General features: G+C 34.1%; 2 protein-coding genes across 2 annotated transcripts; both read right to left on the minus strand.

The window, feature by feature from the left end:
• Positions 1-4,625: 4,625 nt before the first annotated feature.
• On the minus strand, positions 4,626-5,387 carry LOC111906219 (uncharacterized). Its single transcript, XM_023901944.2, has one exon. It carries the CDS (start codon positions 5,385-5,387, stop codon positions 4,626-4,628), a length of 762 nt encoding a protein of 253 aa, XP_023757712.1.
• A 2,182-nt stretch (positions 5,388-7,569) lies between these two features.
• Positions 7,570-8,113, minus strand: LOC111906220 (uncharacterized). The gene has a single exon (XM_023901945.3). The coding sequence runs from the start codon at positions 7,962-7,964 to the stop codon at positions 7,761-7,763; it is 204 nt and encodes a 67-aa protein (XP_023757713.1). The 5' UTR covers positions 7,965-8,113; the 3' UTR covers positions 7,570-7,760.
• Between the last annotated feature and the right edge of the window lie 5,272 nt (positions 8,114-13,385).

Consider the following 13,385-nt stretch of genomic DNA (forward strand, 5'->3'; position numbering starts at 1 on the left):
AATACATAAAACTGAGTGGGTCAGGCTTGGGAGCCTGGTGAGCACATAGGGTTTTCAACCCACAATAAATAAGTTTATTAATTTCATCGATCAACAATAACCCGATTACCCGTTCCCGTTATCCTCACTTTACGTCCCTAAACACCTATCATAAGGGACCTAGCCTAAGGATCATCATCGGGACAGACACTACTGCTAAGGGGATTCCTCAGCAATAAATGTCCTAAAGGCAACCATGTGGGGGATGGAGTACACCGGTGAACATATTGTTCACAAACACCTACAGGTTGCAAGCCTGCTAGTGTTCCACTGGACTGTCTAGAAGAGTCCGTGGTCGTCATCCATACTCCGCTAGATGACAGAATCAACAACATTAACATCGAGGCCTCTCATCATTTTATCACACATCACCTATTGCATCTACCCATGTTTTACCCCAACATTTTCGTAGATATAAAATACATATACAGTTTAAATCATTGAAAACATGTATAACAACGTTCATCTAGCATAGATAGCAAGTATTCAGATAATATGCACACATAGCACGTAATTTATATAAAATACTTCATATCTATGTGTAAGTTGAAAGTAACTATGCACTCACTTGTTAAGGTGATGATTCCAAAATCGGGCAGCGCTTGCTTCTAACGATTCTATTTTCCTTCGACGAAACCTAGCATTATTATCGCTAAATTTTAGTCTAATATTTACCGTGACCAACTATTAGTCTTAGTATTATTATTATTATATAAGCGTTAAACAATATTTTCCAACCACTATGTACAGACAGGGGCCAGACATAAAACACCGGAGGGCAGGACCATTTTGGCATATAGCACTTCTGAAATCCAACAACCCTATGCGGCCCCTTTAAACCAGATTCCCCGTACCTCGAGTAGTTAAAAAAAAAATATTATAACGACACTTATATAAGTTATAATAATAGCTCAAATATTTATTATAAGTTCATAATAACAATACTAATTTTAAATATAAGCTATATTAAAATAAGGTAAGCATAACTTACTTACAAGGGGGTTTTAGCTAGGAGTCGGGCTCTGCAGGGGCAGAACTTCGTCGCTGAATCTTTCTAAGAAAGAGTCGTGCAGCGCTTCAACGCTCACCTTACTATACTAAGCTACAGAAAGAGAAGTCGAATCACGAGGGACCGAAATGCTCAGGGGATAAGGAGAGAAAGACTCTTGAATCAAGAGAATGGTGCAAGAAATATGAGAGCCCAAGGCTCTTATTTATACTAATTGAATTTTCAAAAACTACCATCCATAATTACTTAATGACCTTTTAGTTATATAAACAACTAAACACCCCTCTATAATACTATTATAAATGGATTTAATGATATTTGTACTAAAATAATGTCGAAAGAACTCAACATTAGTCTTATAATGACCGCATCGTCGATACCTTTCTAATGATATATACATATGTATATATATATGTGTACGTATACATGATTTATACTTTATTTTAATACGTAAATATGCTATTATAATTTGTAACTCGTTCATACGAACTCCGTTTTTGACGTTCTTTATATCCACGCGTAGGTGAAGATGTACTCTACAACTTTCGTTTAGACTCCGTCGGCTAATTTTGACTTTATTTTTAAAGTTATATTTTTAACAAGCCGGGACATGATTGGTCTGTTTAAAATCTCATAACTTCTTCATACGAATTCAGATTTGGGCGTTCTTTTTATCGATGTTCTTAGTTTAACATATTCTACGACTTTCGTTTAGATCACTAAGGCTAAATCTCGCTCTATCGTAAATTCACTATTCACGCTTCCCGGTATTGTGCCGGTTCTGTCGTGAAACTTCGACGGGTCATAACTTCTTCGTTATAACTCGGATTTCAGCGTTCCTTATATGCACGGAAACCTTGAGACATATTCTACAACTTTATGTAGAGATATCGGGATTATCTCACACTTTAATTTTTGACGCTCATTTTTTATTCTTTATTAATTATACATTTATAATTAAATAATAAACACATATAATTCACATAATACTCAAATATTTCATCTTTATTACTTCAAAAAGAGTTACAAGAGTTGACCTAGACTATTACATTGACAAATATGCTTAGCCCTGAAACCTGGGCGTTATATATCCCCCCCCCCCCCCTTAAAACAGTAAAAACTATGAAAGTATGGGAGTATGAACTCACCTTTTGGAGGGTGCTTCAAATGATGAATTGATATAGGATGTCTAGACACACGAGTGAAATCCCATAGAAAAACAAGCCCTATATAGCAATTTGTATAGTATATATGCAACAAATTAGCAAATATAATCATAGGAATGATTGAAAATCGGGGTAATTTGTAAGTATAACTTACAAATTGGAGTGTTAGAAGCCAAAAAAGAAGCCGATATGTGTTTACGGCTAGGAGAGGGGTGTTCACGACCCTAGCTTGAAGGGTTCACGATCATGAAGGTGTTCACGGCCATAATTTCTTGAGGAAAGATGAACACCTGATGATCTTAAACAAATTCTAAGAAGATTCAAAGGTTTTCAGGTGCTTGTTCTTCGTGTTCTTTGTGTTGTTCGTGAAAATAGATGAAATTAACGGGTTTCAATCTAATCTAAGAAGATTGAAAGATATTCTTGAAGTGTTAACAAGATCAAGAAATGATACCTATTAGATCTTGTGAAGAACTAGTGATTATTGCTTGAATATGATGAGAATGGATGATTATAGCATGTTCTTGAGGAGAGAGGTTGTTCTTCGTGTTCTTGGCTGATGATACTTGAGACAAAATAACTTCGAATTGTGTTTGAATGTGTAAAAAGTGAGGAAAAATCGGCTGAAATGAATATATATATATATATATATATATATATATATATATATATATATATATATATATATATATATATATATATGCGAGCGTTCACGGTTTGAGGGGTTCACGACTGTGACCCTCGTTTGCGGTCCGAGGTCGGCTAGTGTTTATGGTCCGAAGGCGCTTTGCGACCGAGAATGTGCCCAAATGCGATAAGGTTTGGTTTCCGAGGTGATAAGATCCGATGAGTTTGCGGCCGAAGTCTGATTACGGCCTCGTTCACGGCCCGAGGGTTTGCGGCCCTCGTATGCGGTCCGAAGCAAAATGGAAAAAAAGGAAGATGCGGAAGTTTATGGTTGTTTAGCCTTTTCCTTCTAAATTCAATTACAATTATTGTAAGGATTTTTAACAAGCAAAGGTTATTATTATAACCTAAATAAAAACCCAAACAATAAAAAGGACCTTATTTGACCTACATTTGACTTTGGTTGACTAGGGTTGACTTTACAAGATAGAAAAATTACGGGATGTTACATGGACCGAAATCTTTAATATCTTGGTAGTGTTTGGACCAAAATCACCATGTGATTTCGGTTGGGTTATTGGGCTGGGCCTTTGTAACTAGGTATTAGGTATTAAATGTTTTTTTATCAACCTATTCTAGGGTGTGGTTTTTTTCGAGAACTGAGAGAGAAAGAGAGAACCAAGAGAGTAATTTTGGATCTTATGTACTAGACTATTATCAATGTAGTGTGCATTGAAGATTCATCACCGTGTTCTTATTTCATATTTACGATTTGTGGCATTCACTTGATTGGGATTCCTCACCAATTATAGTGATTTTGGTTGATATATTGAAATCAGGTTTTACAATGATGGAGGGCGACCTGTCCGATTGATCATGTCAGCAGGACCAAGTGGGCTACAGGAGGGCGACCTGTCCGAGGAGAAGGGAAAGGAGTAGTGAGTGCGCCTGCTCCAACTATTTTACAGATCTCTGATAGTTGTGAGGGTAAGGTAGGAGCCCCAGCAGAGAGGAGTCGGTCATTACAGTGCCAAACAGGGAAGGTCCATGCTCCGTCGGGGTGATTTTACGGGCATGTTATCTTTTGTATTGTTTTCGGTTGTTATTAGTATTCATGTTGCTTTGGAATTGATATTTATTTGGGTAAGCGTTATCTTCGGTTTATTGCTCTGTTATCGTTGGGGTATATTTTCGAGAATTGATTTATATTTGTTGCATGCCTTGAATTATTAATGGGTTATTGAGGGGTTGTATCTTGTGTAGCGGGTTCCAATATGTTCAGTTGATATTCTGGGTTTGGTCGAGATAGGTTCAAGGGAATTGTGTGGAAGGTATATGGCCAAGATTTAGCGAGTTAGTTATCTAGTAATCATTAGGGTTAAGTGGTTATAGTATTTGCTCAGTAGGAGCGGAGTTGTTTATGGAAGAACTTTTAGGTTCAAACATTGCTGTTGCTAGGAGGGGAGCGGTGGCAGGAAGATGGTAGTGTCAGTTGCATAGGTTGTTTGGTCATCAGACGTGTTAGAGGAGCTTTATATTCGCATGGGTTACAGTCAATTTGACTAATTGGGCGAAAATCATTGAGAGAGAGAGAGAGAGAGAAGAGGATCTTTTATTTTTGGGGCTAGTGTGATAAAAGAGGAATTGCAACCATGAGATAGGGACATGTATCTATGAAACTGTTTCATAAAACTCATTGTATCGTCTTGAAACAGAGTCCAATACTTCTTACAGAATTTAAACGTATACGCATCCGACCCAGGTGCCTTTTCACTGTCACATTCTCAGATTGAACTCTTCACCTCAATCAACTCGAAGTCCTGCTCCAAAAAAATACAGTCTTCAAGTGAAATTTTCTTGAAATTATGGTTGATAAGTTTTAGTCGATCTGGGAAGCATTCAATGAATTTCAAATTAAAGAAGCTCCATGTTTGAAGCTTTAGACGGTTAACTTCAGTGACCCATTCTGCATTTATTAGAAGCTCATTTATCTTGATCTTCCTATTTTTATTATTAATAACCCCGTGAAAGAATATGGTATTTTTATCGTCATCAACCAACCATTTTATCCAATTTTTTTGCTTTAGGTCTAGTTTAATTATAGTTTCCATGTCAAGGATTTTTTGATGACCAGTTCTCTCATTATTTTCATGATCTGATAATGGTTTATGGTCAGCTAGCTTGTCAAGATCATCAACTTTATTTTTTAGCATCAGAAGCTCCTCTTTTTGTATGTGGGTTTCTTTTAACCTCCAAGCTTTTAAGTCATTCTTTAAATCTATCAGCTTTTCCATAAAATTAAGATCGGCCTTTCCCCCTCCTTTAGATACATAGGATGATACAAATTTTTTAATGAGAACTTCAATGTCATCTTGAAGCAACCATGAATTGAAAAACCGAAATGGCAGAGGACCAAAATCCAAAATCAAACTTCTAAGAATGATCGGTAAATGGTCAAAGTATTCATGAAGAAGAGAAACAACATAAGCAGAATGGAAACCCCTTGGGAAGCTTGGACATATAATGATTCTATCTACTTTACTCATTTATTTTACCATCTTGGTGCAAATAGGTATATCACATACCTCTCATGTTATATTCTGCAAGACCATTTTCTCTAATAAATCAGCTAAAAGCAGTAGATGTGGCATTACTAGAAAACGAAATTAAGTCGCTCCGTAGGTCTCCTTACCGAATTTAAATCTCCCAAAAAGATCCATGTATCATGCCCTAGATGATTTAAAATTAGCAAGATCTTCCCATAATCTCTTTTTTTCATTCAACGCCTGTGGAGTGTATCATTTAAAAAATGGTTTCCCTTGTAATTCCTCTCTAGTTGCCAACAATAGCTATAAAGAATCAATTTTTTATGGAGAGAATTTTGGTGAAATAACTTTTCTCCCGTATACAAAGTAATCCGCTTGATTGACCGGAAGCTTCAACCACATCATAATCAAAATCTTGATGTTCCCAACATCCCACAACATCAATTTCCAAGGCATTAGAGATTTGCATTTCTTGAATTCCACAAAACATTAGGTTAAAATTTTGCTTCAACCTATTCACCCATTCTACTTTATGGGATTCACCAATCCCTCTTATGTTTAGATATATAATATTCATCTAGCTAATCTTCGCCACCCTCACCATGTAGTACTCGTTGCATCATCTCTTTATCAGACTTAAGTTGAAAACCGACTTGAATCCCAATTACCAAAGGGCTTTTGACTTAACGGAAACGAGTGACTCTCACAATTGAAATGTCAGGAGTTCAAGTATCGCTGGAAACATAGGTGGTAATTTAGAAGTATATTAGCTCAAAAACAAAAAAATGGTTACTTACATAACCCAAAGAATTAATATTTCCATCTTACAACTTGTTTTTGTTTTCACTTTAGCATTTTTTCGAGGGTTTAGGTCATCTTTGGTCATTTAACTTTTGGTTTTGTGCTTATTTGGTCACTTAACTCTTTTTAAGTTTTAAAAGGTCATCTAACTTTTGGTTTTGTGCTCATTTAGTCACTTAACTTTTGGTTTGGTCACATTTAGTCACCTAACTTTTAAAATTGTGCTCATTTAGTCACTAAACTTTTGAAAAAATGTAAAAGTTTAGTGATTAAATGAGCACAATTTTAAAAGTTAAGTGACTAAATGAGCACAAATCTAAAAGTTAAGTGACCAAACCAAAAGTTCAGTGACTAAATAAGCACAAAGTCAAAAGTTTGATGAACTTTTAAAACTTAAAAATAATTAAGTGACCAAATAAGCACAAAACCAAAAGTTAAGTGACCAAAAATGACTTAAACCCTTTTTTCTATTTTAATGAATTTTCTAAAAACATGAACCCAAACTAGAAACTATTATATCCATCTTAGATATGCTTTTTGTCGTTTTAATTTTGCTTCATATGAAAGAGACGATACATGAGTCTATAAAAACTTGGACCATTGTGGTCGTTATATAAATATAAAAAAAAATATATTTAAAAACCGGTTGAATTCCCACTTGGTATGAATTAAATATGTTTAGGTAATTGAATTTATTTTTGCCACAATGATGGTGATGAAGAAAGACATCATCAAGTGTCCAACTTGTATATACCATTTTCATGGTGTCTTCCTTTATTACCATGGTTGTGCATTTAATGGTTTTGGTTGAAATAAACCTAACTACTTTTTTGTTTTAAAAACCCAAAAGAAAAAAAAAATCAATTGAGTGGGATTATTCAGCCAAAGTCAAACAGAACTTATTATACAATGGAATGTATTAATGACGACTTTTATTTTATCTTTTAAACTAAATTATTATGATTTTTTCATTTTTATTGTTGTAAATTATTATGTCTTTACCGGTCTTCCTTTTATCAGCAACAAGTGTATATGAGATTAATAATCTGATTTTAACAAAAAAAAAAAGTCTTTATTAAAAGATGTTCTAAAAGTTCATATTGCAATTTTCGTGACATAAAATAACTATTAGTATCCTTAATAGATTTTTTCACATTTAAAATTATTTCTTAAAATTATTTTAGATATAACTAAAATACTTGGGATCCACATACCCCTACACCCACCTATTCCTTCTTCTCTAAACATAAACCTGAAGCCATTGATATCCACCTCAAGTCCTCCCATTGAAGCTGTCACTGGAAAACTGCAACTCTAAAGTCGTCGTTTATCTACTCCTCTTTATTAGTTAACCAAGGATTTATAAACAACAAAAACCATATCTCCTTCAAAGTTCAAATTTATTTAGAATTTATCGAAGCTGATTACGATTCTAAACAGTGATGAAAATAATAAAATCAACAAATATGTTTCATAAACTTCAAGAGATTGGATTAGAGGAAGTTTAAATCGATCTCAATAAATAATTGATTTCTTCAGTATATTATAGCCCTAATCAATCAAATCAAATCACTAGTAAGTTTTAAGAATGGCGCCACAGAAAGTACACATAATAGCTTTCCACGATTTCCAGTAGAACGGAACATAGCAGAACCTGGTGGCGGTCTTCATATCTGCGACACTAGCTCCGCCGCCGCACCGTGAACAAAGCCCCGCCGCAGGCTTGCAGCGCCTCACTTGTCGAGTTTGGTCCACTAAAAAGCAGAAGCACACCATTTCGTTTAGATATTCTCCTTTTTCTGTACTAACTTGAATGGATCTCCGGCGAAATTTCGAGCGTTAGGCTTCCGACGCCGGTGACAGTGGAGAGATGGAAGGATTTTGGAAGTGGTTGGGAGTTGAATATGTCGTGAAGAAGATTGCTTGCGCGGTTGGGTGTATATATAGACAGTGAGTGATCAGTATGCGGCACCTTCATAATACTGTTGAGCAACATTTTAAGCATAGAGCACAACTCAAAGTAGGTCACGAGAATCAAAAGAGTAAATTACACGAATGGTGCCTATTTGGGTTAATTTGCATATTTGGTTTCTAATTTTTTTTTTTAATTCGGACAGTTGTATGGTTTAATTTTATTGCATCATTGGTAATGATGGACTTAAAATGACCAATATATCCTTATTTATTATTTTCATTATTTTATTTATTTTTAATTAATTAAAAAAAATTGTTTAACATGTATGGGTCCCACCCAAATCCTTTTGTCTGTCTCATCAATCTTCCTTCCCCAATACCCAACCAACACAAATCTCCGACTACCAACTCCGATAAATATCTTCGACCACCATTTATGGTATCTATCCCTGTGTTTTAAACCTTCAACCTTTTCCTCCCATGCATGTTAAAAGATCAAAAGAAAACCAAAATCTAAAATAAAGTCTACTTGAAAATCGAATCCATAAAAACCAAATTTGCAAAAACCCAAACCAGTCTCTCTCTATTTCTGACCTAAATCAAATCCAGAAACAATTTCCATTGAACAAATCTCCATTAGTTATTTAGTTACAAACGAGTAAAAGTACCTAAATCATTTAGCAAAACTTTGACCAGGAATCATTAATTGAACAGAACATCATATTACCCAAATAAATTTTCATTGAACCAATTGGAACCTAAATCATGTTCATCACTATCATCGGATTCAACAAACATCAACCCATTAAATCCAACTAATTTTTCAATTCAAAACACCCAAATTACCAAAAATCGTCCTCATCTTCATCTGTTCTTGACCTGTTCATCTTAAAAAAAATCATGATAATCAACAAACCAAAATCATCTCGTTCTCCATCAGTTCATCAGTTGTTCTTCAAGAATCATTAGCGAAAATCGTTCAACCACCAATATCATCAACAATAACATAACAAGTTCTTCACTAAACCCAATCGTTCATGTGAGAGGTGGAGATGAGTATTCCAGATTGGAAAACCGATATCCGATGAGCTTTCCTGCATTGTTGCCATAGCTGAGATGGCTACATCGTAGGTGAGAGGCGAAGATGAGGACGTCGGATCGGAGATGGAGAGTCGCTCTAATTATGGACAATGAGTCGGTGGCTCCACCACCTTCCGTTTTCACCTCCGCCCCCTAATCGAAGCACTCGACACGACAACAAACGACGACTTTGTTACGTATTTGGTAGGTGATGGTGGTCTGACTTCGTCGGAGTTGAGAGAGGGGGAGATGAGAGAATCTGGTTTGATGTTATCAGGTGAGATTTGAGCAAAGAAGATGGTATATGAATACGCCTACAGATTCAAGAGAAGGACGAAGGGATTTGGGTGGGACCCATACATATTAACAATTTCTTATAATTAGTTAAAAATAAATAAAATAATTAAAATAATAAGGGTATATTGGTCATTTTAAGTCCATCAAGGCCAACGATATAATAAAATTAAACTATAGGGACGGTCAAAGTTAGAAAAAAAAAATTTAAAGACTAAACGCATAAATTACCCAAAACTATAGGGATTATTAATGTAATTTACTTGAATCCAAAATATTGTTACTTCTTGTCTTGATTTATTATTTTTATTTAAATTGATATACTTTTGATTCATATCATTAACTTATTAAGAGATAGATGTATGAAATATATCGAAAATATAAAGATGACAGTATAAACAAGTTTGTTATTTGTCAAATTAATACATGTAAAAATGATAAATTTAGTATGCCTTAAAATGAGTTGAATAAAATTTATATTTAATTATTTTTGTCTACTTATTGAATTTTAAAAGCTATAGATACCATAATATAGTTATAAAACTAGAAAAGATTCCCCCTGTTTTGCAGGGGGTTGGAAGGTAAGTTGAAATTGAGATACTACGATTGTTTGAGAACAGAAAGTACATTGCTATTTTTATGTGTTTTGTATTAACACTTCTAAGTTTGGAGATGATATATAAACTAAAATGCATGATTACATAAAGGGCTTCGTCAACAGAAGCTACACTATGAAGTTTGACGTTGCGAATAAATGGTTGACCCCATGGAAGTTTAAGAAGCAGTTGGAACTCCTACAATAACAATCATATAAAAAACATTTTAGATAATTCTCATTCACTTCTCAACAATCACATTTTATTATTGTTGTAGTTAATATTAATAGTTAATTACATTTTTGGTTCCTAAAGCCTCCGTATAGCCGAGTTTTTGAAATTTGGTCTCAAATAGGAACCAAAATTGACCAAAAATGTAATTTACTCTAATATATAAGATGCATGCAGGAGGGGAGAAAAGATTACCATAATCGAACCAAAATGTAGCAATAAATTTCCTCTCCAACTGTTCAAAAAAAGTTACGATTCCTAATATCCGTTTCTTAAACATCTTTACTAACATATTAAACATTCGATTTTCTCCAAAATGGAATCTAGTCATTGATGTCATGGAAAAAAAGGAACCACCTTGCATTGATGTCATGTAATGTCCGATTCAAAGGAATCATCTTCTTACCTGTATTTCAACATCATCTAAAATGATGCAACTAATGAGCCTTACACCAGTAGTAACTCGTACACTTGCAGAAATCGAAACATTCGGACCAATCTATTCAAGAAAAAAAGTAAACAAAAATGGACTCCAACAAAAAAAAATGTAAATAAATGATGAAAATATTTGCAGTTGGATGTAAGAAGTATTGATTAAACATTTCATAGTTTTAATCCAATCCTACATGCTGAATAAATATTATCATGGAATGTAACATCTCATTCCATATCCATATTCAGTTAAATTCCATTCCGTTCCTTTTTCATTCCAATATTCCATATCATCCAACTAAAACAATAATGAACCATTTATCTAAATTATATTCCACAATACACAAGTTAGCAATACTTACCGATAAATATTAGTTTTTCCAAACACTCATAACTCAGTCAATGTTTTCAACGACATATAAACCTTTCAAAAATGAAATAAGATAAAGCTCATCACCATTGTAAAAGGAAAATGAAAATTCAAAATACACCAATCCTCTTTAATACCATGCAAGTCTTAATTAGATTTCAAAACACACCATTAGAGTAAGTTAGAAGTTGAAACCATTGAACCTATTCACTAATTGTTTTTGTTTTCAAATTTTACGCAATTGTCCCGTTATCATTTATATATAAACTGAAATCAACTCATATCCACATAAAAATAGTGAACAAAATTAAATTAAAGTTCTAACCTTGTTGTATGTCAAATGTGAGATGATCCAAAAGTTTTTTAACATTATCAGCATTACAGTAATATCAGATGTGGATTGAAGCCTAAAATCGCTTTTTGACCACTTAAAAATGAAAAAAAAAACAATAGTTTTCATTTTTTACTTCAATAAATGTGAATAACTTATATAGAATAACAATTTACCAGGAAGTGCTCAGACATGTTGGTTGTCAGGTTGACTTTTGACGGTTGAGTCAATAGGCACCCAAAATTTGTTAATCATAGTTTTTAAACCTCAAGTTTTAATAGATATATCAATTCGAAATAATAAATAATCCATAAGTGAAGAGTTTACCAGAATTTGATCCTTTACTTGACTGTATGATCCCTATTCCATAAACATAAAGAGAGCATTTCAGTGTTACACAGCTAAAGTGGTGAATGAAAACATCATTCACATCCCTTGCTTTCATTATTATTGAAAAAAATAGAGCGAGACATGTTACTCAAATTCTTGCAAAACGATCCTATCCTAACTCCAACTATTGACCTAACTACAAACTATGGAAGAATCCTAAATCTAAATTGAAAATAGGAAAAATTGTCAAACGGTTGCGATTTTTAGAACCGGGACTGGTTTTCATAGAAATGGAGAACCGATAACCGGACCTTGTTACCAATTCTGTTTCTGGTTCCAGTCTGGTTCCGGTTCGGTTCCTGTCCGGTTCCGGTTCCGGCGGTCCTAATGCTCATTCATATATATATATATATATATATATATATATATATATATATATATATATATATATATATATATATATATATATATATATATATATATATTGGAATCCTTTTGATGTTAATTGCACGCATTCAAAGATAAAATACTTACTATGGACAATCTTTTTAGTTATTAACAATCGTATGAATGATCATTTTTTATGTTTTGACGTATTACACTAAACTTAAATCAAATAATTTTTAATATAACGTCCAGTTTATTTTATTAAAGTCATTCATCATATTTTTAATTTAAAAGGGAGGCTAGAACATGTATTTTTTTAAGACATCGACGTACCCTAAAACGGAATAAAGATTTCGTTATCAATTGTTGTAAAACCGACAAGATACCCAAACCCCTACGGAAAAACCTGAAACCCAATGGGGCACCCCGATAAGATACCCGAAAGATATCGGGGCGGGTTTGGGAAACCATGCCCCACCCTGTTGCCATTCCTAATTGCAATGATTGGCCGTTCTTCCTTCACGTACGTTATGAGGCTAAAAAAACTGATCCGTGGGCTGCTATTATCCTTTTGCATCGTCGATCAAGACCAAAAGAAAAAAAACGATCTTGTAAGAAAGGGGGCAAGGCAACGTGCGTCTCTGTAGAAGGCTCGATCGTTTGGTTTGTAGGGGGCATCAATCGATAGAGGAGGGATTAAGGGCATCACTGGTTGTTCCAATTGAGTCTAGGAATCTATCATTTTGCTTTGTAAGTCTTTGATTTTCCTTCTTTTGTGTCCATGCTTCGATTATTAATGATTTGGTTCACATAATCTTCTTCTTTTCACTTCCATCATTGTAGTTACTTGTATGTCCGAATTCCAGCCATATATGAATGTGTTCTTGGCTATATATTGCTGTAAAATTTCATTAAAAAACACTTCATCATGTGTTAGAGTCGGTACTCAAGAATTGGTTACAATCTTGGAGTCATTGTCATCTATGTTGTTAAAACTTATGTTATTGCTACCTTGATTCAAGAGGATAATTTTCAGTAAAAAGACCATGTTTTGAACCATCTAAAAGGTCTTCAAAATAGTCCTTAAAGTTCTTAATATGAGGCTTAATGATGGAGAAAACTCAATCCCTAGTGGTGTTTTCCCTTTTAGCAAAGTACTTTGTTTTTCCCATACAAGCAATGTGCTTTGAATCATGGATTGAGGTTGGAATTGTTATTCTAAATTCTTGACA

Source organism: Lactuca sativa, chromosome 8 (genome assembly GCF_002870075.4).
Source record: "Lactuca sativa cultivar Salinas chromosome 8, Lsat_Salinas_v11, whole genome shotgun sequence".
Lineage (NCBI taxonomy): Eukaryota > Viridiplantae > Streptophyta > Magnoliopsida > Asterales > Asteraceae > Lactuca > Lactuca sativa.